Source organism: Prinia subflava, chromosome 4, assembly GCF_021018805.1.
Source record: "Prinia subflava isolate CZ2003 ecotype Zambia chromosome 4, Cam_Psub_1.2, whole genome shotgun sequence".
Lineage (NCBI taxonomy): Eukaryota > Metazoa > Chordata > Aves > Passeriformes > Cisticolidae > Prinia > Prinia subflava.
Window position 1 is genome coordinate 9,483,995 of NC_086250.1, and position 25,831 is coordinate 9,509,825.

Here is a 25,831-nt window from a genome sequence, read left to right on the forward strand (position 1 = left end):
TGACCTCTGAGGCAGCCCATTATGTCTCAGAATGCTTTGCTTAGCAGAAAGTAAGAGAAAAAAAGAGAGCAAACGAATTCAGGTCTTCAGTAGGACAGTATATTTAGATCTCCTTAGATTCTGTCAGCTTCATTTATCTCCTTTCCCTACTTCGGTTAAGCTGTCTCCTCTCGTGTAGCCATCCATGCTAGACATCTTCATCCTTTCTTCATTTAAGTCTAAAGATGTTTGTCACATCCAGCCTCCGAATCTTTATGTAAGGAAGCATGGTAGCAAATAACGCAAATCAACACAAGCCAGTAAAATTTGAAAAGCATCAGGATACAGGTGTTGACTGCAGCATCTTTAAATGCTTATTGTTGTATCTTTGTCCTTTCCCCATCCCGCTTACCACCATTTTGCTGCTGATCAGCTTTATTAATGTTAGAGTTTACTTGTGCCTCACTATTCCTTGGAGTTCCACATGTTGTCCCAAGGAGGGACACCAAGATGGTCAGAGGGATGGAGGACTTCTCTTACATGGAAAGGCTGAGGAAATTGGGATTGTTCAGCCTGGAGAGGAGAAGGCTTTGGGGTGACCTCACTGTGGCCTTGCAGTGCCTGAAGGGAGCCCACAGGAAAGATGGAGAGAGGCTCTTGACAAGGGCCTGGAGTGACAGAACAAGGGGCAAGGGCTTCACACTGACAGAGAGCATAGGGTTAGATTTGATATTGGGAAGAAATTGCCCAGAGTAGCTGTGGCTGCTCCATCCCTGGAAATGTTCCAGGCCAGTTTGGATGGAGCAACCTGGTGTAGATACCCAGAAGAGAAGTGTCCACTGTGTGTGTCTCAAACACTGATACTGTGATAGTCATGGAGCCAGCCAAGGATTGTTGGTAATCACAGACAAGGATTGCTGGTACCAGCACGCCAGGAGCAAGAACAAAATATGACTGGTGAAGGGTGACATGTGGAGGTAGAGCAACATTTTCTGTGGCAAACATCTTGTTCAAGTCCACAGAAGCACAACAAAAAATGTGCAGGAATCAGGCCAAAAAGTGGACATGGACTGTAGGGGGAGTCAAGACCACCCAAGACCCCTGCAAGCCTCTCATCCATTTCCAGAAAAGTCTGAAAGGATGGAGGGTTCATGAAAATTTATTTACACGGAAAGAAAGAAAGAAACTTAGCTTCAGAGGGAGAAACCCACCCATAAAAGGGATACCCCCAGTAAGCCTAGGTGGCACTGCACAGTATCCTGAATATCCTATCACCCCATCAGGGATCAACACTGGAATTAGGGCTGCTGTTCTATGTCTCTCTCTTATTCGTCTCCTTTTCTCCCTTCCCTTTCATCTAATTCCTTTTTCCAAAGCCCCACTGCCATGTTCTTTTACAGTAGGTTAGGGACTACATACCTATTTCCATGCCAAATATGTAATTTATAATTAAATCTTCCTGTTTGCATGACCCTGTGACTTTTGTCATTCCTCACAACCAAAAAACACACATCACAGTGGAAAATGTCACTGCCCATGGCAGGGGGGTTGGTATGAAACGTAAGGACCCTTCCAACCCAGGCTATTCTGATATTCAATGATTTAAATGATGCTTCATCACATACCTTTTGAATGCATTAGGAAAATCAGTATGAAAAAAGAATTTGGAGGTCTCACTGCGTTTACATTCTCACATGCAACAGTGAATGGTGAGGGCTGAGTCTGGTGTGGTGAAAATGTTACAGATACAGAAAATGAACACCACCCGTATCTCTCAAAGAATTCTGGTAAAGTTCCATGTAGGCTCCATTCTATTGCTGATGAGGATTTCTTAATTTAAAAGGGTTTTTGTTCTCCTCATGACTATCAGATTGATTAAAAAACGTTAATAACCCATTTTTTTGGATGGGGTGATATGCAAGCATTCTAATTATAGTAAAGAGGGATGATACGACCAGTGCTGTAGGAATAGCCTTTTTTTTTGTGGGAGATGTCAATCCAAATTCCAGCTCTGAATGAATTCAGAACTTGATGGGAATGAGGAGATGCATGATACTTTTCTCCTTTATGAGCAGCTCGCTTAAAAAGCCTGAAATATTTTTGTCACCTTGCTTAATTTATACTCTAATTTGGGAGAGAGAAATATATTTTGCAAGGATACATTGAAGGGTTATTGATTAGGGAAGCTAGGCCAGATCTGACAGCCTAGTCCAAAAGGTGTGTGGAGTTGAATCACCTTGATGGCTTTGTTTGTGAATAAGTGACCAAAAATGTTGGAGACTTTCTCTTAATCATAATCACATTTGTTTGTTTTTGTCTTTTTCAGGAGCATCCCAGGCCAGAGTATGAAAACAAACTGCTGCAGAAAAAGCTGAAAAATAAAAACATCACAACAGAAAATTCAAATGAGGTGAGATGCAGCTTACTCTTTTCTTTTATGTGGGGTTTGTGTTTTGTTATGTTGTGATTATATTTTTGTCTTTCTCTCAGAGGTTGCAAAAGGCATTTTTTGGTGCTCCTAATTAGCCTTTTGAGTAGGTAGGCCGTGGTGTGGTGAAATGCAAGCCTGCAGTGCCATTGCAGGGCTTTGAGGTCATGTCTTTCAAAGTAAAGCAATTTGCATAGAAATGGGGTTGACAGGTGGTTCAGGGCTTAATCTGTAGAGAAGTGCCTGATTCCCAGGATAATCACCACGGAATTCTTATAGCAATCCCTCAGAATGTCAGTGCTTTCTGCACAATGAAGAAAGCAGCTTTTATTATGGTGATTTCATTTGCAAAGGTAACTTTGGTGTCCTCAGTCCTGCTGCAGTTACACAGTTGTGAAGCTTTAATGGCATTTCCAGGAGAAATGGAAAAATAGTTGGTAGATCATTTTCAGACTGAAGCGGGTTCAGGATATTTATGGCTATTTTGAATTTTTTTGAACAAGCCCTTTTTTATCAATCTCCTCTTGTAAATTGTTGACTGAGGCCTATTTTCTAAACATTCACAAATTCTGTAGTCTTGGTCCATTAGGCTTGATTAACCATTGCTCATTCCCTGCATTCCACGTGTGCTAGCAAAGTCAAAACATTCCAATATCATGTTCAGCTTCCAGGGAGAAAAAAAAAAATTAATTTGCTTACAGAGTGAGAATCAGTATCCAAAGTGGAGAGTTTTCAAGTTTTCAGGTTTGGTCCAACAAACAGCTTGTGGAAGAACTTCATTATCCCTTTCTTCTGCTGACCATCATTGTAAAGTGTTTCCAGGGAATCTTCCATTTCAGTGAGCCTGCCTGTCACCTTTTGTGCCCAACCAAACTCCACAGAAGATTATAGAAACATTCTCAATTATTTTATTGTGAGAAGCAATATTATTATTTTATTTATATTTATTATTTATATATTATTTTATTTATAAGCAGAGAGTCACAGAGCGCTGTGTAGTCTTACACATTACACAGCTCCCTTGGCCTTCCAAGTGAGTAATCAAGGTCTGTAAAAGTCCAACAAAATTGCTGCTGTTCAGCTCTTATTTTTAGGCTTAAAATAAATGGGAACTGGAAACAAGTCAGCCATTGATGCTGTAGAATATATTGATTATCTTGCTAATCTGAGATACAGAAAGAACTATAAATTAGACATTTAAAGTAAAAAAAAAAAAAAAGAAGCAGAAAAAAAACCCAAACAAAAATCCCCCAAAACACCAAACAAGAAAACACGGCTCCAAACCCCCCCCAAAAAAACCCAAGAAGAAATGTTAAGTGAATAGGTGGAAAACAAGGAACAATGTAAAGATCCAGCACTACAAAGGTAGGAAAAGCTCCTTTCACACATCAAGAATTAAAAGGGTAACATGGAATATTTTTTGTCAGATTGCTTTCTCAAATTTGTCAAATTTGTCAAATTTGTCAAATTTGTGTCAATGTGGATGGAACATATACTGAATTTCTTAATTAGTGTTCCCCAGATTACTGAAACATATTCCAAGCAACTGAGCAGTTTTCCATCACTGAACATTCTTACTAATTCTGTCCAGCAAACAGCACATTAGTCTGGGTTTGGAAGAAGTGTTGCTCAGGTATGTCATTGTCTTATGAAATTATGAGAGCAATAGATGTTGATGTGAGAACTGCAGAAGAGGAAAAAAATGAAACATAACAGTTCAATTGAACAGTCCTAACTTACATTACATTTTGTTTTGGAAGACCCTGAAACGTTAGACGTTAAAAGTGGTGAGCATTTAAGACTGCAGTAATTCTTCAGCCTTATTTTAAGAGGTTTCAGCCTTTTCTTTTTGCAAGATCATTAGCACAGGAGATCTTGTGTGGCAGGTTAATATTAAGGCACAGGTTTCTGTGAGGTCTCTGGCTCAATATTTCTGTCTTGTTGGGTGGAAGCCAGGGTACAGAACTTTGTCATATTACCAGGGCAGATCTAGTGGCTGGACAGGCATCAAAGTAGAGATATCTCTGTAGTTAAAGATCCAATCCTCCTAATTTCTTGGTTTTGTGTGAATACACAGATGTTTGTGAGGTCTCTATCTCTTCATGTCTTGGTTGACAGTCTAATGTCATGGCATAAGTCTCTGTGAAGTTTTCTCCTGAATATTTTTAGCTAACTAGTGTAAATTGAAGGCATATCTTTTTTTGTGTGCCTGGTCAACAACTGTAGTGTGCTGTGTTAATATCAAAGGACTGGCTCTGGCACCGCTGCCTAAAATGTCTCATTACTTATCTAACATGAAGTCAGAAGTCTCCAGTTCAGCAGCTGTGGCTTGTTGGGATAGAAATGATGCCAAAGGATGGCTATTGTGAGAATATTGGTCTAGAGCTTACTTAAAGGCATATATTTCTATAAAATTACTGGCTTGTTTCCAGTATGTTAATTCCTCTGTTGCAGTGAGGAAGTGACTGGTTTCATGGCAAGAAGCAGCTTTTATGTGAAAAGTTCAGTGTACAGCGCATATTTTTTTCCTTCCCTTCCTTCAACAAAGCGTTCCTGTGAAGCTCATTGGGTTACTTTTGCAATGAAGGGACAGGGGTTTGTTTAGGGGCTGCTTTTATGATTGCAGAAGAAAGGTGACACCACTTACATCCTCTCTTAAATGATAACTTAGGAATACACATTCAGAGGAAACCAGCACACAGTTTTCCCTCTCTGCTGTTCAAGTCATTAACTTTAATGAGTGTGGAAGATGCCCAGCACCTGTCAGGGCCAGTAAACATATGAGTCACTCTACCCAGGCAGCAAATTCCAAATCAGCCTGATGAGCCTGGCAAGACAAAGTCTGACACATCTAATGTATTACTTGCCCAGTGGGGTTTGTGTTCTAGAATACAGCTCTCATACAAAACACCAGTTGGTGTGTTTCCGCTACTGGATTAAGGAAAGAACAAAATTTCACCCTCCACCACCCTGCTCAGGCTATTTGAATAAATATTTTATTGGTTATTTGGAGAGTGAGAAAGAAACTGTGAGGCCTCAGAGTGCTTCACAAAAGATTGGTGTGAAATTACTCCAGCATTAACACCCTAAGGTTCTATTATTTCAGGAGAGAACTAATTCAACAGCTAAAGGAGTTGAAACATTTGTGTAAAATGCCTCAGGTTAACTAGCAAATAGATAAACACACAGTTCTTATGAATTATGACATTGATTTTAGAAAATGACAAGTTCTAAGGGACTGATTTGGGAAATCTGGAATGATCTGTCTTATAGTCAGTACTAATATTTAATTCTTTATGGTCACAAGCTATTTATGAGGACATGTAGTGACATCATAAGGGGGAATGACTTCAAACTGACACAGAGCAAGTTTAAGTCAAATATTAGGAAGAAATTCTTCCTTGTGAGTGTGCTGAGGCCCTAACACAGGTTGCCAGAGAAGCTGTGGCTGCCCCATCCCTGGAAGTATTGAAGGCCAGTCTGGATGAGGCTCTGAGCAACCTGGGATAGTGGAAGGTGTCCCTGCCCATGGCAGTGAGTTGGAACTGACTGATCTTCAAGGTCCCTTGCAATGCAAACCATTCTATGATCCTCTGATACAAAGGCTTGCAGTGTACAGCTCCTTTATTCATGTATAACAAAATGCATTTTTGTCCTTGCATCACAGACGAAGGATTACACACATGTGTATGAATGTATGTGTCTGATAATATATTCATGCAAACATGGCAGATGCAAGCTTGTAATGAAGCAATTAATAAGATATTTTATTTTTCTTAAATGAAGTACAGCACAGAATATGTGAATAGAAATATTCAATGAATAGGGTTAAGTTACAGTATTTGCAGAATGTTAACTGAAAACATGGTCGATATTTGGAATCTTCTGATAAGCTGTTCTTCTCTCTCTGCAGTAGTATTCCATCCTCAGTGGAATTACACAGAGGTCAGGAAATGAGAACTGGTCTTGTGCCTGAAAACATGCAGATGGGGCTAGATCCAGCTCTCACTGGAGCTGATGGAAAGCCTTCCAGTCATTTCTGTGAGAGATGGATCAGACCCTGACTCCTTTTCATTAGATGTCCAGCTGATCTGCCAAACATAATTCAACATCATGTATATGCATAGAAATATATATGTGTGTGTGTGTTCTTATCTTTCCTATTTGGCAGGAAAGCAAATAACTCATTCTACATATTTCTCAAGGAAATTTTTCTTTATATAAAAAAAGGGCTTGTTTCTTGGCTTGTGTCCTGACTTGGAGAAAACCCTAGGAGTAGTAGAATCTGGCATTCTGTCTTTCCTTTAATTAATTTTAGATATGACATTGGCAGAATCAATTATTTAAATTGTTAATTCAGCTGGTAAATGAAACTGAAATATTTCTTTCTGAACCTTCATTTCAGTTAACAACTGAATTAAAGTAAGCCCACTTGAAGAGGGTCTCTGGTGTAAGGGATGATACAGATAAATATGAAGTATACCTGTACATTGCTAATACTTTAAATATCTATTTTTAAAATTTCAACATTGCAAGACATGAAAAAATAATTCTTGTTAGCAGTTAATTCCTTACCAGTCTTCCATAAGCAAATCTCCCACAAGGACTAAAAACCCTTTCAGATACTGGAGCCCATCTCTTCATTAAGCAAGTCCTTGATAAGATTAAATAAAGAAAGAAAAATCTCTTATTATTTTATATATTAGCTGAGACTAAATAGAAGAAACCCAGATAATGGGTCATAAATACCAATTTGAACAATCAGAATTATAAAAGAACTTTAAATATACCTGGAGTTCTTCAACCCCTAATATTTTAGCATTTATTGAATCATATTATAAGTATGATAAACCCATCAATTCAATGCAATATTTCTTAAACTAGCCAGAGTCTTTCTGGCCTCCTTCATGTCTTTACTTTGAGAAACATCTTTCTAATTATATGGGATAGTAAGATGAATAAGTAATAAATGATTTTTTTTCTTTTGTAACTTATTTCTGTCATCATTAACTTTGAAAATATAAAAATGGCTAAATGAAAATATAAGAATGGCTGAAGATGAATGAGGACAGTTATGATTATATTCTTACACAGAGATTTCATCCTCTTTTTTGTACATATATTTGTTATCATTCTGATTCTTTTAATGTTTGAGTCCCAGGTTATGGAAGTTTGATACCAGAGAATTCATAAGTGGAATTTATCTTCAAAGGAGTGTTGACATGGTCTTTCAATGTGTTATTTTTAATTTTAGAGTGCATGGTATGTGTTCAAACTTTCTTGCTGTTGCTGCCTTGGAATTTGGTTATCTTTGTATGGAGTAGTATAAGAAATGCAGCTAAAAATGTCCCACTTGCTCCCTGTTACTCCGAAAATCTACAGTGGGATTTCCTCTTTTGTATCAGACAAATGAACCCACGGTGCTGTCACAGTGCTGTGCTCCTGTGTCTACAATCATATTCCAGCCAGTCTTCAGTAGGAGACACCTCTTCCTACACTCTCAATATGAAGTAATAAAATGCTTAAAAGTGTGCTATAATAGAATATTCCAAGTTGGGAACTTTCAGGATTTTATGTGGTCCAAATAACTACTCCTGCCGAAAGGTGTGATCTCAAACCCTGTTACTCAAGATATTACCCAGTCAGGTTATGGAAATCTCCAAGGACAGAGATGGTAACATCTTTCTGGACATGCCCTGACTGTCTTCATTGTGTAAAGCTTCTCATTATATCCAGTCTGAACCTTTCCGCTTTCAGTTTAAGCCCGTTGTCTCTTGTTCCTCCAGCAGTAACCACTGTGAAGAGCCTGGCCCTGTCTTTTGATGAGCTCCCTAACTGTGCTGAGCAAGCCTTGTTCCTCAGTTTCTCTTCCTTGGACATCTTCTCTGCCCTTGACTTACATAAGAAGTACCATTAATGTTTTCTACTGGAAGGCCCAAAACAGTATTTTAGATACAGGCTAATGAGTGCTGAAGAGCTGAGGTGATCAATTCCCTGAATCCACTCATTGACACAGCCCAGGTGCTCTTGGACTACACTTCCAGTGAAGTCCTGGCTCATGCTCATCTTGTTTTCTTCACTAGAGTCAGTTCTCCTGCATGGAGTTTTCTGTTTCAAAGGCATTTTCCCTTGATGGAGTTCAGGAGGTTAGTAGAGACCTATTCCTTCAGTCAGTCCAGTTCTCTCTGGATGGCAGCTGCATGCTTAAGAAAACTGACCATCTCTTGGTCCCACACCAGCCTGGTGTCATCATGCAGGAGCAAGCATTCCACCACCTCCTCCTGGTTCCTTCTGTAAAGCAGCGTGGTTCTAGGATGACCACGGCAGTACTCCAGCTCTTACAGTATTCAGGCACACTTATTGACTAACACCCTCTGAGCAAACCATGGAAGTCACCTTTTGCTGAAGTCAAGGCAAATGACATAGACAAGTCTCCTCTTGCCCAGGTCCAGTCATTTTCCTCGCAGAAAACAGCCAAGTTGGTGCAGGAAATGATTCACCCTTGGTAAATCCAGAATGACTCTTCACAAATATTGACTTCTCCTTATGTGTTTAGAATGGGTTTCTTCACTTTTCAAGAGACCAAAGTGACACTTATTATGATTATTTAATTATTCTTTTGTCCTTTCGGCAAGGATGAATACAAGATTGTTCTTTCTCCTATTGTCAAGGCCCTTCCCTGATCTTGATGTCCTTACAGAGACAACAGAGATCAACTTGCAATAACATCAGCCTGTTAATCTATCTTCCATTCTTTTTCTTCAAAGTTAGAAGTAAATAAAATCACTGTTTGTCTTTCCCAAAGGAATAACTTTTTTTTTTTCTTTTTTTTTTTTCTTTTTTTTTGCCTAGACAGCTAAAAGACATTAAATTAGGAATACTGGATACTTTTTATTTAACTGTTGGAGGCTGAACAATGAAGACAAGAGCAAGGATTGAAGAAAGTTGTGTCTTATGCTTGTGAGACTCTTTCTGCTAAAAAAAATATTATAAACAAAAAAAAAATGGTCTTTGTCAGAAGAGTGTTTTGAACCTAGAATCAAGAGAGAGCAGGGCTGCTGTTTCCTGCTCTTATTTGTGTAACTTATGAAGATTTTGGCTGAAAGAAGCATTCTCTCTTGGGCTATAGATCGCATTCTTTAATTGTGGAACTCCAACCCAAGCATATGATTAAAGTTAAGCACAGGCTTCAGTGCCCTGAATACAGATACAATTAAATGCTTTTTCTGAATGGAGGCCTAAGCTTCTTATTGACAGCATTCAAGATGCTGCAGGTCTCTTTCCTATTAAACAGGGTGGAAAGACTAATTTCTCTAGGTTGTATTCATCAGTACGTGAGATTAAGGGGAGTTCTGTCTGAGTAAGTCATAAAATCCTTAAATCTGCACTTAGTGACTTGCATTGTACCTGTAATAGACTGTAATAACAGGTTGGAGGGACACAGGCTGAAAAATAAATCTCCAGAAGTCTGCTGGGTTTTGATTTAATGCACTATAAAAACCAGTAAGAAGAAACTAGAGTATTCTCCCTGTCCTGTGAGCTGGTGACAAACTTCTGTATCTTGGAATACTTTTTTACCTTCTGTTGAGCACATTTATAGGGTAAAATTCATACTATTTATTTCCTACAGAAGCCCAGATTTGGGACAAAACTTAGAGAAATTGGCTGTGGAAACAACAGTCAGTTAAATTAGTTGCCAAGAATTTTTTATTTGATGCATACTGAAATTCTGTCTGCAGATTTAAAGAAATAAACTGCATTTACATTCAGTTCTTTTGGGTGTCCATCCCATGAAGATTGAAATTCCACAAACTCCAAGCTTAAACAGCTAAGGAACTCAGTTCGAACCGCTCAGTTTTTGCAGCTATTGCCATGCTTGATTGAAAAACACTTGCCTGCTGATCTGCTGATTTTTGTGATTCACTTGATTTAGGGATATGATGGCATTGTTTTTAGAAGCCCCTTCACACTATGGTATTTCATATAGTAGATAAAGTTGACACCAAGGTTATCAGAGGGATGGAGCAGCTCTGCTGGGAGGAAAGGCTGAGGGAATTGGGATTGTTCAGCCTGGAGAGGAGAAGGCTTTGGGGTGACCTCACCGTGGCCTTGCAGTGCCTGAAGGGAGCCCACAGGAAAGATGGAGAGAGACTCTTGACAAGGGCCTGGAGTGACAGGACAAGGGACAATGGCTTCACACTGACAGAGAGCATAGGGTTAGATTTGATATTGGGAAGAAATTCTTCCCTGTGAGGCTGGTGAGGCCCTGGCACAGGTTGCTCAGAGAAGCTGTGGCTGCCCCATCCCTGAAAATGTTCCAGGCCAGGCTGTATGGGGCTGGGAGCAACCTGATCTGGTTTAAGGTGTCCCTGCTCATGGCAGGAGGGTTGGAATGAGGTGAGATTCCAATTCAAACCACCCTGTAATTCTATGATTTTAATTTGCTCAGATATTTTCTGGAGTCTTCATTTCTAGACATTGGTAAAGCCTAACTGGACAGAAGCCTGAGATACCTGCTCTAAGTGACCCTTCTCTTAGCAGGATATTTGACTTTATGCTTAACTTGTCCCTGGCTATAAATGTCTTTCTTTTATATTTAAATGTCTTTAGATGCAATCTTGGAAGAGCTAAATACAGTCCCCAAATCCAGGCTGTTAATGAATGTTTTCAACTGTATTTGTCTGAGTATCAGCCTTTGAAGGACAACAAGCTGTCATTCCAAGCAGGGATGTTTTGCTCTGAAATGTGCCATATATATCTGACAGAGATGTGCTGGTAATGCTTAATGTATAGGTCTGTGTTTGACACAATTAAAAGGTCTTACACTGAAACAAAGCAGTTGCAACAAAGATGAGCAAGAAAAAAAAATAGTTGACTCTATACCAACACAAAATGGAAGATGATTAGGAAGCATAGTATGTGTTTTTACTGTTTAATATCATAGAGGAAAATTCAAAACAGGCAGAAATACATTTACCACTTGAGGGAAGTACTGTACCAGCAAATATGATAAGAAAGATCCTACTTTCAGAAACTGGAGTATCACAGTATCACCGTGGTTTTCACAACCTGACGAAATGAACAGGATTGAAAGTTGCTCGAAAGTTCTTAAGCCTATTAGCATTATCTTTTCAATGTTAAATCAGCCACAGCTTGTAGATTTAATTGCCCCATTTTCCTTTCTAGGGCTTGTACCTCATACTGACAGACGGCAATGCACGCACTGAGTTTTATGTGGTGAGGAGGAAAGTGTTTTATAGGGAACGTAAAAAGCTCTTATGGAATGGAGAGGTATTCCTTAATTGGGTTGTATATCATCAGGGTTTTAATAAATTTGATTAAGGGCCTGATTATGCAATTCCTTTCTCCAGAGCCCTTACTGAAGTCGAAGGGAGAGCTACAAATGGAAATCTTGCAAGACAAAGTCCTGGCATGAGTGAGCATTAAGGAAAGTTTTATCCTGGAAAGCAGACCCATAGCATCTGTATTTATCACAGCATTAATAGTGGATATTTATAAAGCGTTTTCAACATCTAAAACACATCATTATCCATATATTAGAAATTACTGGCTCTGCCTTAATTGTTCAATGGAAACTACTTTGTGGCCAAAGTCCATCAAAGTGGAGGGTTGTTGGTTTATTTCACCTTGTTTAGAGACATGCTGTTAGAGATGGTGATTGTTCAACTGGTGAACCTTGGGAGGTTTTGATAAAAAAAGAAAAGGTTATGAACAAAGGATGTTAAACTCAAAGTTTTTCATAAGCTTTTGCATGTATATGCTTTTACCACCAGTACTAATCTTGCTAACTGGGGCCAGTCACAGCAGTAAAATTAACAGGATATAGAAGGAATAAGATCTGTGAGTCATAAGGATTGTGTCAAGACTTGAGAGCTTCGTGTAATTTACTGAGACAGTTTATTTTTGAAGAGGAAAATGGCACAATCAATATGCATTTGATTTCAAGTGTATTGATTCCAGATTTTCCTTTAAAAGTTAGTTAAGTAAGCTCTTTACTCAATGGCCTTCCTTTATAGGACTGTTTATGAGAATGTGGAGCTTCTCAGAAGAAGAAGGGTAGAAATAGTTCTCCTTATTAATATTGTATGTCTATATTATAAAATATTTTATGTGAAAAGTAAGTTGGCAGTGGATTATCTTGAAGTGCATAATTAATTTTTTCTGTGCATAAGCATTAATGAATGAGTTAGTGAGGATCATCTTCCATTTGGATCACAGCAGTGAGTACTAAAAGTAGACAAGGAATGTCTGATATCATGAGCCTTGTTTTCCATTTCTGTTCTGAAATCTCCTTTAGGTGATTGTACACTTGGAAAGGTTAGGCAGTGTTAATACAAGGGTTTCTAGCATTGATGTTTTCTCACTGAATGGCTGCACATTCCAGGCTTAAATTTATGTCAGGGCCTCAGAAATGTAATGTAATCTAGGTTTATACTGCATTCTAAGGCTGACTATTTAAACCTGCATTTAGTATTCAGTAAAGCTGAATATACAGCTTTGCAAGATATAAAAATATTACTGATGGGTGTCTACTCTTTTCTGAAACCTCCAATGCATCTTCTTTGTAGCTCAATGCAGAATAAATGCCATACCTTTATGGGCTCCTAGGAATTTGGCTTGCTCATTTGTATGCTGCAAAAGTCTATTTTGTCTCATAATAACTACACAAGTGAATACTGGAATGTTTTCTTCTTAATTGTGCTCTTCCAGTACCTGAAGGGAACCCACAAGAATGATAGAGAGAAAATATTCACAAGGGCATGGAGTGGCAGGGGAAGGGGCAAGGGCTTCACTCTGACAGACAGCAAGTTTAGATTGGATATTAGGAAGAAATTCTTCACTGTGAGGGTGGTGAGGCACTGGAATAGGTTACCCAGAGAAGTTGTGGCATGTGTAGGTTGCAGTTGGGGCTGCTATATTTGAAGTCTTCTCAGATATGCCTATCTTCTTAAAAAACCCTTTATTTTACCCTTACGGCTTCCATTAACAATATTAATGGCACATGGGGGGATTTAAGCAGTGCTGATCTTCCCCTTGTTATTAGAAGCAGAGGAGAAGGACTCATATCCTTCTACCTACATGTAATCCTTTCTTGGGCTGCAGAAAATTGTTCATCCTGGGGAATCTGAAGCTCTGTATTAGCTTGTAGTTTGTGATTGTGACCTGCAAGAGTTGCTCCATTACTCTGCTCCTGAGATTTGGCCAGCACACCCCTCCTTAGTCAGATTTTCTTTAGGAAGAGGTAATTACTTTTTCTGTGTTACTCTGCAGCCAGTAATGATTGGTAAATACAGATAAATCTTTTTTTCTTGTATGTAACTGTAGGCAAATCTTGTGTAGCACAAGTGATCAGTCTCGACTTTTGGGAAGGTGATAAGACCTTTATAAAGTTTAATGGAGGACTGTTACTGTGTTGTAGGCTGGAAGAGAAGGGCAAACGTGGACAAATTTGGGGTGTTGGGGCTGAAACTAAGATGCCACCAATAAGGCAGGGATCTGTAGGATATAGCAGAGTGCTGCTTGGTTGTGGGGAACTGCAGAGATGTTCTGCACGAGCAGTGAACACAGGAATTCCACTGAGCAACACCCCTGGAGAGCTTTTGCTTGGTACATTTGTACCTGTTCATGTTCCTGTCTGTTTGGAGAGATGTCTGAAAATAACTTTTTGGATTTGTTTATAATTTAAAGAAGAGGGACTTGGGGAGTTTATAGCCATGGGAATCATTAAACTTAGAATGAGAAGTGGAGATTTATGTAATAACCATAGCAGAAGCAAGGAGAAAAAGAACTTGGCTTAGAGGTGGAGTGATGAAAAGAAGATTGACAGACAAGGGATAAATGAGCCAAAACATGACAAATCTGCAGTCAGGTGCAACTTCAAGATGTTGTTTTCAGAAACAACAGTGTGCTTTCATACAGCTCTAATTTCCTGGCGTTACTGTGAATTTAACAGCAGAAAAATTATGATGTAAATAGGAGGAAATTCACTCATGACTTAATCTGCCTCTTGCTTTCTGTAAGGAGGAAGTTTTCATTTAATACTGGGGGAAACACTTCTTTTAATCTCCTTTAAGTTTATGGATGATTTTAATGTGAACTGAGCCTCAGTTGACAAGCATTGAAGACTGTTTTACACAACTTCGTGCCTGGTAGCTGGAGTAAACTTATTTATTTCAGAAGGAGTACAGAGAGATCCTGCTTTTTAGCTACTATTTTGTTTCCCTGAGGTTGAGACCATTCCTGCTGTTATCAGACCTACCTGTGCTGATCTGAATGTCAATGCTGCCTCCAGACCTCTGCTTCTGGCAAATGGAGTTTGTATTTTACACATACTCCAACACATATATAATGAGTTTCTGCTTAACCATTTTGTCTTTAGCCTCACTCTGCTTGTCAAAACCATGGTCACTTCACCACAAAATTCTCTGCTGAACATAAACTCCCTTGGGAATGAAGGCTGGAATTACGTGAGGAATATACTGGCTTTACTGAACTTGTGGGTTCCTACCACCACAGACAACACAGGTGCACAAAATCTGGAATTGTCCCAGTATTTCTAATGGTCCCAGCCTGTTCCTAACTTATATGAGCCACCACGTCTGAGCAAGACCTTGATTCTACAACGTAAATCTGGAGTACTTCACAAGGTTTAACTGAGGTTGAACAAAGCCAAATATTGAGTCCCACCCTTGGATCATAACAACCTCCTGCAGCAGTTTTCTCTCTAAAAACTCTAAACAAAATTTAAACCCCCATAATTCTGAATTTCCAGAGGTTTTTTATGCATGTTAGAGAGAATACTTTGAATTTTGATCCCTTGCTAGTAGAACATTATAGTAGCTTGTATTAAACATTTTTGTTTATTTCTTAATTAAACTGCTACTGCCCATATTAATCCTTTCACTGATAAAAATCCAGTAAAGCAAGTTGTACAACCACCAGTCCAAAGCTCCACAAAAGATGTTCCTGATCCACATGGTGCGTTTTAATGATGCATTTTATATTTGTGTCCAACTAGCAGGCATTTGCCAAATAGAGAGACATCAGTAATTGTCTATTCAGGGACAAGACTGTTATACATAATCCTGGAAAATTAGAAAACAACATCACTTTAAGAATTTTTTTCTAAATCCATTAAATTAAGGTAGAAGGAGAAGTCTACAAAATTGAAATATTTGATTTGAACCTGCACTAATGTATTCTTTAGTGCATTTTGCTAGCTCATTTCTGTACTTATTTTGTATGTGGGCTGTTCTTTTCTAGTGTTCTTATAAAGTGAGCAAATATGTTTGGTTACTGGTACTTCAGCTGAGAACTGTGGTCTCTGATTACGTGGTAACCCCTTGTGGTTTTTTGTACCATGACCTGTTTCTTAATGAATGTGACCTTTGATCTATTCAGTCACATTAATTGCAGGCAATACATAAATTTAACAGTTATTAGCATATGCAAACATTTCTGGAATATATTGAATAAGTGCCACAAAATATGATCAGTGACTGACAAGTTTTTCTTATACTCACCAATAATAACTACATCTATTATGAAATTGTGTCCTACACTTCATTGCAAGGGAGGTTCCAGTGTTTTGTGAGGATCTTTATTTCTGCTGATTTTATGTGCATAGGAAAGCTTCACATTTCTGCTGTTTTCCTCCTGCTAATTCCTTTATGTGACTGCAGCATCAGATGGGATACTTAGATCTCCATAGGGCACCTGGACCTGGATCTGAACTGTGGGACCAGGAGATTTCCAGTGCCATTAAGCAGCTCCTTGCAGTGACTGCTGCACTGAGATGTTTCTATTTTAGGTAACTGTTTTGATGGTCCATGCCTGTTATCCCAGAGGGTCTTGCCCTGTTTTCCACGTGGCAACATTCTTGGGAGAGAATCATTGTTTCTTTCTCCTAGTTTATAATCAGTGGGATGGAGATTCAAGGGTCAGAGAGGGGTTTTGCCTTTAGAAGGAAATTGAGAAATACCATATCTGTCAGCATAAAAATACACATACTGAGGTCTAGAGATTTATTTTCCCCAAGCAGGATAAAACAGTTTTAAACAAAACCCAAGAACTTTCTTCAGTTCTAATTATAATTATATATTTTCACTTTCACTACTGCTTTCAAACACTCAAGGAGAAACACAGACCAACTCTAACTCCATATTCAGCAGCATTCAGCTGCAGTTTCAGTTCTTAGCCAAACCAAGTTTATGATAAGTTGGAATAACTGAAATTTTCTCTGAAGCGTTTGTAAAACTGAATGAAATTCTTAAATCACTTTTTTGGCATGAAAATGCCACCAAAAAAAAAAAAACCAAAACCAAAACCAAACAAACAACAACCAACCAACCAACCAACCAAACAAAAAACCCACAAAAAACCCAAAAAAACACCAAAAACACACACACAAAACAAAATCAAAAACAACAAAAACAAAACAAAACAAAAAACCCAAAAAAACCCCAAAAAACCCCAAAACAAAAAAAACCAACCAACCAAACAACAACAACAAAAAAACCCAAATAATTTTCTATTCCTTTTTGATATATATTCACAAAGAAAATGCAAACCAATTGTAGGTGCTTTTCATAAAGTTGTTGGCTCCTGCAGTAACAAAGATAAGGATTTTGGAAGCAGCTTTTGGCAAAATGGAAGAAACATGGAAAACAGAGAATGCATGGCCCAGTTTTTTTTTTTTAGCCTGAATGAAATGTTAGAAAATAATTTGAATGTCTTGTGTGCACTTCCCTTTATTAAAGTAGAAAGGGTGAACATATTTAGAACAAATTCAGGTGTATTTAGAAGCACGGTATTGACTTTTGGCCTACATGTGGAAAAGTGTCAGAGGTCTTTTCCCACTGTCCATAATTCAAGGGACTATGTGGTTATCTGAGTATTGAACTTCAAGTCTCAGGAGCTGAAGTTCCATTGGTCTGTGAGCTAATTTCTGCTTTTCCCAAATTTGTGAATGTAGGGTGAGAGAAAGAAACTGGAAGGAATATTTTCCTGCTCTTCAACTCTGATTTGAGGTGACAGCTGTATTTCCTTCACCTGTCTGGCTACTGGGTCAACACCAACACTAGACCCAAAGCATATTCTAATCTTTCCACAAACATTCAACATCAAAATCCACCAGTAAATTCCCAGTTTTATGATCCTTGAAGTTTTATTATGTACCTCAGAATAAAAACCAAGGTTTTTTAAAAATCCTGTTTCTTGAAGTCATGTGAATAGATGAGCATCGTGTTATTTTGTTAAATTATTGCTTTTAGATAACACAGAATCACAGAATGACCTGTGCTGGAAGGGACCTTAGAGATCAGCCAGTTCCAACTCCCCTGACAAGGGCAGGGTCACCTTCCATCAGACCAGGCTGCTCAGAGCCCCATCCAGCCTGGCCTGGAACGCTTCCAGGGATGGGGCAGCTGCATCTTCTCTAGGTAGGGGAACTGGACTGGATGATTGCCAGAGGTCCCCTCCAACCCTAAGGATGTTGTGAGCCTGTGATCTCAAAGGTGGCTGCCTGGCACTTGCTTCATTCTACTTAAATTTCTTTGTCATGCACGTGTTTTTATGAGGCCACACACCTCTTGTCCCTCTCTGTCCCTTTTCAGCTTTTCCTCAGGATGTGGTGCTGCTGTGGGGACTGTGCCTGAGCACTCTGTGTGTTTTGTTGCCTAAAGGAAACACTTCTGCATTGGTGTTAACCAGCCCAAGGCCCTGGCTCATGCCCTAGAGCTCAGCTGTTACAGTTCTGTGTGGAAGAAACAGAAACAAATGTAGTACAGTTGCGAAGTGGAACAATTAGGCAGATTGATGTGCAACTAGCTGATACTGTAAAAATTATTATTACTATTAAAATTAACATTTTGCTGACTCTGCACCTTTCCTATGTCAAGCACTAGACATAGGGTACATTTCTGTATTAATACAAGTGTTATCAAACTATGAAGCATGGCCTAAAGCTTTGCTTCAGCTGAGATATGACATCAGAGTTCACAGCACTCTTTTCCAAAGGTCAGGAAATGGATCAATTATTGTGATGCGTATGAGATCTGCAGCAGAGGTTCTTCACAGGGTTAATTATTACTTTAGGCTGCAGATTTTGTGAACTATGAAAATGTAAAAAATAAAAATTAAGGCCCTGCTTTCAGATGAGTGGTATTATTCCATGGCTATCTGTCCATATAGCAGTGAACCTCCTGTGTGGAGGGAATCCAATAGGAGTTCAAATCTCACAGGCAGTAGCAGATCAGGGTCTGATATCAAAGATGCAAGAAACTGAAAGAACCAGCCACAGGAACTGCTATGTCTTTGAGCTTTTGTGGATTGTAACACATGGGGAGGAATATGACAGCAATACAAAGGAGTTTTCTGCAAATCTGCTTATGGAATAGCATGGTGTATCCCTGCAGGTAAAGGATTGGTCCTAATGTACTCTTTTTGAGTTGAAACTGAAAATAGCTTTATCTTAGGTGAGCTACTGAATGTTGAGGACTCTGTTAGCTCAGTTAGAACTTGCATTAATAGAATGAATGATAAATTATTAAATTGTGAATGAAGCAGGTACAAATTTAAAACAACTGGAGTTAAACACAGGAGTTCTCTCAAAACAGGGCTATAGCCTGGAATTTAACTGTAATGACAGACCCCATCCCTGGAAGTGTTCAAGGCCAGGCTGGATGGGGCTCTGAACAGCCTGGGATAATGGAAGGTGTCCCTGCCCATGGCAGGGGATTGGAGCTGGGTGATCTTTAAGGTCCCTTCCAACCCAAACCATTCTATCATTCTATGGCTCCTCTAGTCAAAAGAATAATGAATTTCAGCCATAGTGGGGCCTTTACAGCAGTATTTTTAATAGAAAGTAGAACTTTGATTCCACAGAACTTAAATATCAGCTTTGTCACTGCATGTTTCCTCTCACTGTAATTACAAGCATTTGACAAGATGATTCTTCTTAATATAGTTATGATAGAACCATAATTCTTAGTATTTTATTACTATTGCATGAAGTAGACTTTCTGTTGTTTTTCTCCCAAGCTTCTCTCTACAAATATGGACAAGATGTTCTAGTGGTGCAGAGATTACTTTTCTATTCTGATAAAACTTTACAAAAAATTTTGATAAAATAGGTCTATATTTGCAAATGCTGAAATTTTGCTCACTATGTTGCCCCCATACATTCAAATTCCCCCTCACTGTTAGTAGTTGTTTTTTTTTTCAGTAAAACATGTTTTCATTTTAATAATATAGTTCAACTTTTATAGAGTGAGGAGTTTCCAATTGTTGTTTTAAAATTACTTCTTATTTCAAAATGGAATTTATGTTAGAAAGGTTTTAAAAATAGAAGAAATGAAAACAAAATATTATAAGTTGTTGACGTAAAACATTTGGTTCACAGTAATTAAAAACATTTTTGAAAACAAACACTTTAGCTTTCCATCCTAATTTGGGACATATCTCCCTCCTTTTCTTCTCTTTTTGTGAAACACAGTGAAACTTTCATTAGAGAGAAAAAAATTGTTGCTCTTCTTATCTTGCTTAAATGCCTATGAAGCCTAACTTTTCATTGCCACCTGTCCATAACAGACCTATTGACTCTTTTTTTAGATTGAAAAGAACTCTTTGGTCCATTTCATTTATTTTACTGATCATTATGATCTCTCAGGTTAAAAAAGGATAAAAGAAATGGATTTGCTACCATCATTCAGAGTCACTCTACCAGACATTTTGAAAATAAACAGAACATTTTACCAAGCTCTATGCCAAAATACCGTCTCTATCAATGAGAAATTCCAGTCTGAGATGAAAGTTTTAACAAGGAGCAGGTGAACAACACAAACATGTGAAGAGAAGCAGTGAGACCAAAATAGGAGCAGAATGCCAGTGTATTGTAGTGGAACCACTGATTCTTGGTTCTATGGGTAGAATTGGAAGACCGGGCAAAAGAAGGAGCAAAGACAGAGATCTTTGCCTAGACAAACAGTGGCCAATGTCTTCAAAAGAAACACAATTTGATATGAATTAGTTCTGTGCTGAAGAATCTTTAAGGTGAAGCTACATCCTGTGTATGAAGACGTTATAGAGTAACAGGATGGCCTGGGTGGGAAGGGATCTTAAAGATCACCTTCTTCTCTGCAGTGACATCTTCCACTATCCCAGGCTGCTCCCAGACCCATCCAACCCAGTCTTGGACACTTCCAGGGATGGGGCAGCCACAGCTGCTCTGGGAAACCTGTGCCAGGGCCTCAGCACCCTCACAGAGAACAATTTCTTCCCCAAATCTGACCTAAACCTCCTTTCTGTCAGTTTGAAGCCCTTGCCCCTTGTCCTGTCACTCCAGGCCCTTGTCAAGAGTCTCTCTCCATCTTTCCTGTGGGCTCCCTTCAGGCACTGCAAGGCCACAGTGAGGTCACCCCAAAGCCTTCTCCTCTGCAGGCTGAACAATCCCAATTCCCTCAGCCTTTCCTCCCAGCAGAGCTGCTCCATCCCTCTGATGCCCTTGGTGTCCCTGCTCTGGACAGCCTCCAACAGATCTGTGTGGGACTCTAGAGCAATGCTAAAGAAGGAATGATGTCAACAAAATAATGAATAGATTTTCTGTGAGGCACCAATGGACCGATGCCTGTTCCTCACTACTGAGAAGATTTCTGGTGGGAGGCAGCACAAAGGAAATATCTGTCTTGAAGAAGACTAAGGCAAGAATGGAAAAATGTGCACTCCAGAAGTTCTGTGACAAAGGGGCCTTATGATGTCTGGGTTATTTCTAGAGCAAAAAAAATCCACAGGGCTAGAAATTGTGACAGAGCTTCTTTTGTGGTCGCTGGAGAAACATCCCACCCACTCCTTGTCCCCAGAGGACATTCTGGTTTCAAAGGCTGTCAATCCACACAAAATAGCATCTCCAAACAGCTTGTTTTCATGAAGAAAAGCCACCTGGCATCCCTGGGGGTACTGGCACTTGAATAATTCAAGAAAAGAGAAACAGGTAGATGTGGGTGGTATATGTGTAACTTCTCTGAAGAGCATCTGCCTCAGATATGCCAGGTTCCATATCATGGGGTAGTAGTAAAGAAAATGGGAGCTGAAATTCCTTACTGGGCCTTTGAAGCCCCCAAAGTGCAGTGTTGGAAATTTGGACTTGGGAGTTTGAAGTGTTTGAGTGCACTCAGATGGCAAGCCTCATTTGAACCTGCCAGTGTTGTTATCACTTCCAGACCTTTGTAAACCAGATCTCAGGTTCAGTTGACCAACCACAAACAGCCATGCCTGGCAGGACTGCCACAGTGTTAGTTTTTACCTCCTTTAAAATACTGAGCAAATAATCAATTTCTTGAGCAAATAAGCAAACTGTTTTCTTTTGGCTGTTCTTCCTGCTGCCTGATGAAGCTCATCTGTGGAGAAATAAGTATTAGACATAAACCCTAATAGAAAAAACACACAACTTTTCTTAATAACATTGCACTTTTAGTTGAATTATTTAAAAGATTCCAGATGCTTAATCCTTTGCTAATATGTTCAATCTTATTTGGACGTAAAAGAAATTGCTTTGTTTCTGACGGAATGATTGCATCTTATTATTCCCATGAATTAATAATCATAGTTTTGTTATTAGCCTATAGGTTTTTGGGCACTTCTACAGACATGAGAATTGATGCATTTTAGGCAACAGGTGGTACAGGAGCTGATGTCTGAGACATCACATATTTCCTTTATTCCCTTTCCTATTGCCAGATAATGGTTTGTGAGCTGATGATTTGGATGGACTGTTGGGCCATAGTCAGCAAGCCTGAACCTCTGGGTATTCAGGATTGTGTTTAGACCATGGTGCTCTGAGACATTTGAGCAAACTTTTTGTTAGAGTGGTGTTTAAGCTGCAAGATTTTGTAAGGTTAGCACCAATTTTGGCCCAGGTACTAGGTGACATGATGCCTTTCGTCACTGATTTAGAATTTTGGCTTATTGGAAGGCACATTTGCTTGTCTGTAAGATCTGCAGGTCATCTCTTCTTGCTTTTTCTTTTTGTGTCAAGCACAACAGGTCTGTTGACTGAGGATGTCAGACTTCCTGGCTGCAGGTCAAGGATACATGTCTCTGTTGGGTTAGCTGCTTTTGTCATGGGAAGACAGATTATTCCGATGGGAGCACAAAGGTTGCAGCTCTTTTGGATTGCCTTGCTCTGGACAAGTGAAAAATACCTTTGTGTCTTGTTGGCTTTTTAATTCCTTGACTTTGTGCCAAGGTATTGGCTGCTGTGAAGCCATTGGTCTGTCACATCCAAATTTCCTGGTTATAATCTGGGGAATGGATTTCTGTGAGGTGGTCATCATATATTAAATACCCTCTTTTATCTAACAAGAAACATGTTTTCAGTGGCCCCTGAAGTCGTGTAAGATGGTAGTATGTGCTAGGGGGAGTTGAGTGGATACATGATGAGAGAATCATTCATAAGGGACTGCACCTCTACTCGCATTCTAACAGTAACTGTTGACTTGAACTACTTACAGAAGTTCAGAAATTCTTTAGCTTGGTATGAGGACTTGGAGCAAGTCTCTAGGGGGAGGTAGAGCATCATAAGTCACCCTATTTGGCCCATGGCTCCTTCCAAAGATCCTCTCAGTGCATTCCCCTCATATCCAAGCATCTTGGTGATCTTTTTTTTGTAGTTCTAGAAACAGCCCTGGTATGGTCAGCTCAGGTCTGTCCTCATCCAGTGGAATATATGTGCCTGTATTCTACTTGCTCTCTCCCATGTATAAATAACTGGGAGAAACACAAGCTCATCCCTTGCTAGGGGTGAATGCGGAATTTTTGGAATTTTGTGTGTGTTAGAAGGCTGATTTTGTGCATACCACTCCCCAGTTCACTCCATATCATACAAATAGAATTTATACCCATGCAGGCTGTGCATGCTTTAAAACATTGATCTCTTCATTACCACTGAGGGTGACCCAAGTGTAACTTACAACCTCTTCTACCCTCTCCAGATCTGATTTTCACACAGTAACTCACTGCTCTCCAAGAATATTTGATATCACTTTTTACTTTGCTGAGCATTATTGCTGTTTTGAATTATGCTCCTTGTTAGATCAGCCTTAATTTGTCCTCCTTGAGTCTCTATTTCACGCTTGTATTTCTGCTTTCTCAACAGCCTGGTATTTAATCTCTGCTCCCTTCACTATTCACAATGTGTCCTAATTTAATATTCTCTGAAAACCCAATTAACATGGCCTGGAGAGTTGTTGTCATATTAAATGTAAGATAAACTGTGATTTCTGACTAGGTACCACCTCACAGTTTCATGTACATGTTTCCACTACTTTCACCACTTATTGGTTTTGGCATTGCAGACATTTGTTTTGTTGATAGACCTACTCCATCTCTTTTTTGTTAATTGTAGGAAAGACACAGAGAAACATTTTTAAGAAATTTAAATGTGAAGCCTACTGTTTCCCATTTTGCCAACTTGCTTTATAATAAATCCAAATGAGGCTTTTCAAAGCATCTTTCAATAGATCTGCATTTTACTGCCAACTGCCAACACAACTGTTTCTTCAGAAAGAAAAAAAGGGGGAAATTATGTGGGATGCTGGTAGGAAGTAGCCCCCTAGAGAGCTTTGTGTGTTTCCTACACAGTTTTAACACATATATGCAATTGGAATAAATATTGCCTAATTCAGCCCAGTATATGAGTAGTTATCATTTCTCTATTTGGAAATTGAAAAGGACTTGCAATTAGATTGCTATGGACCAGGGGAAGTTCAGGCTGGACATTAGGAAGAACTTCTTCACATAGAGGGTGATTAGACATTGAAAGGGGCTGCCCAGAGAGGCAGTGGAATCCCCATCCCTGGAGGTGTTTAAGGAAAGACTGGATGTGGCACCATTGCTCTGGTTTAGTTGACAAGGTAGCTTTAGGTCAAAGCTTGGACTTGCTGATCTCAGAGTTCTTTTCCATCCTGATTGATTTTGTGATTCATGAGGAAGTCACTGCCAATTTGATACCATCAGAAATGTGTGTGTATATATATATATATGTATATATATGTCAAAAGATAATGCTCATAACACCAAAATGTGTGTATTTAATTACTCTTCCAACTCCATTAATAGAATTTGCCTCCTTGTCTTTGCCTTTCCTTGTTTTATTGACACCTCTTAATTGTTATTCCATACTCCCCCACTCATGTTGGGTTTTGGGGGGATGCTGGGTGTTTGTGAAGATGCAGGGGTGCTTGCCATGGAATTCCACTTGCTATAGACTTTCTCCATGATCAGCCAAACAAAATATTTTCCGTGAACATGAGATCAGAGCAATGGACAGTGACAACAACAGAGAAAGCAGAGGCAAGACTCTTGTAACTCCAAAATGTGTCTTTTTTTGGAGCAAAATGGGTAGATCTGGAGGCCCCTTGCTCTTGTATCCTTTCCCATCCTTCCAGTCTTCCATTTGCTGTTTACCCAGAACTCCTTTCTGCACGTCATCTCTCTATTATTGGCAAACATTTGCCTCTGTAGATTGTGTTCTGCAACTGCATTTCAAATTTTATAGCAAATTCAAATGTTAGAATACAAACTTAATTAATACTTTACAGCTGGTAATAAATGCTCTGGAGCCAGGGAAGGAATTTTGCATAGCCACATCCCCCTTTTAATCCTTTCTCTGCTCCTCAAGCTTTTCATTACTAGCTTTAAAACGTTGCTAGAATTGACACCACTGTGCTCGCCTCTGGTGCTGGTGTGATCATTCACAGTTTGTGTAAGCTAAATTTGAAATTGCAACCCAAGGAAGCCGATAATGTGTTGCATGTCTTTGTCTCACGCTTTGTGTGGGGATAAGTGGCTTCACATGGCGTAGGACAATGGAGAATCATGTTTTAAGTGTGCAATGCCAAACCCTGAGAGTGAGATTTTGCTTCACTAGGAGTTCTGTGGTGATTTCACAGCAGCAAGATGTTCAGTCCAGATTCTTCCAGCCAGAACACTGACACAGAATTAGGCCAGAAAAGCTTCAAGGGAACATGGAAAGGACATCTTTCCTCAGAGTCTAGCACTAAATGAATCTCTTCCAGAACTGAAATCATAAGCTCAGTTGAATTTAATTCAGGGAACTGTAATTCATGCTTTGCAAATTGCAAAATTGCCAACTGCTTTAGTTCCACTGGATTCAGTTTGCTAATATGAAAGTGTATAATGAGATATCTATCTGTGACAAATAGACTTGAAGTTACAAAAGATAACATAATTTTGCACATTTTTATGTTTTTAGAAGAGGTACTGCAAGTAGTTGGGAACTGATTGTGTAACCAATGGACTCACATAGGGCTGTTAGTCCTATGCTTAAAATAATTTACAGAGAGAAACTCTTAAATGAAATCACTGCCAGTAATTTAAATGCTGCTG

At 39.2% G+C, this 25,831-nt stretch overlaps 1 protein-coding gene across 1 annotated transcript in view; it reads left to right on the forward strand.

The window, feature by feature from the left end:
* Window positions 1-25,831, forward strand: part of ANO2 (anoctamin 2) — a 130,986-nt gene that overhangs the window by 60,455 nt on the left and 44,700 nt on the right. The window contains exon 12 of the mRNA XM_063395389.1: window positions 2,306-2,389. Within this exon, the coding sequence (XP_063251459.1) occupies window positions 2,306-2,389 (84 nt within the window). The remainder of the gene's footprint in view (window positions 1-2,305; window positions 2,390-25,831) is intronic.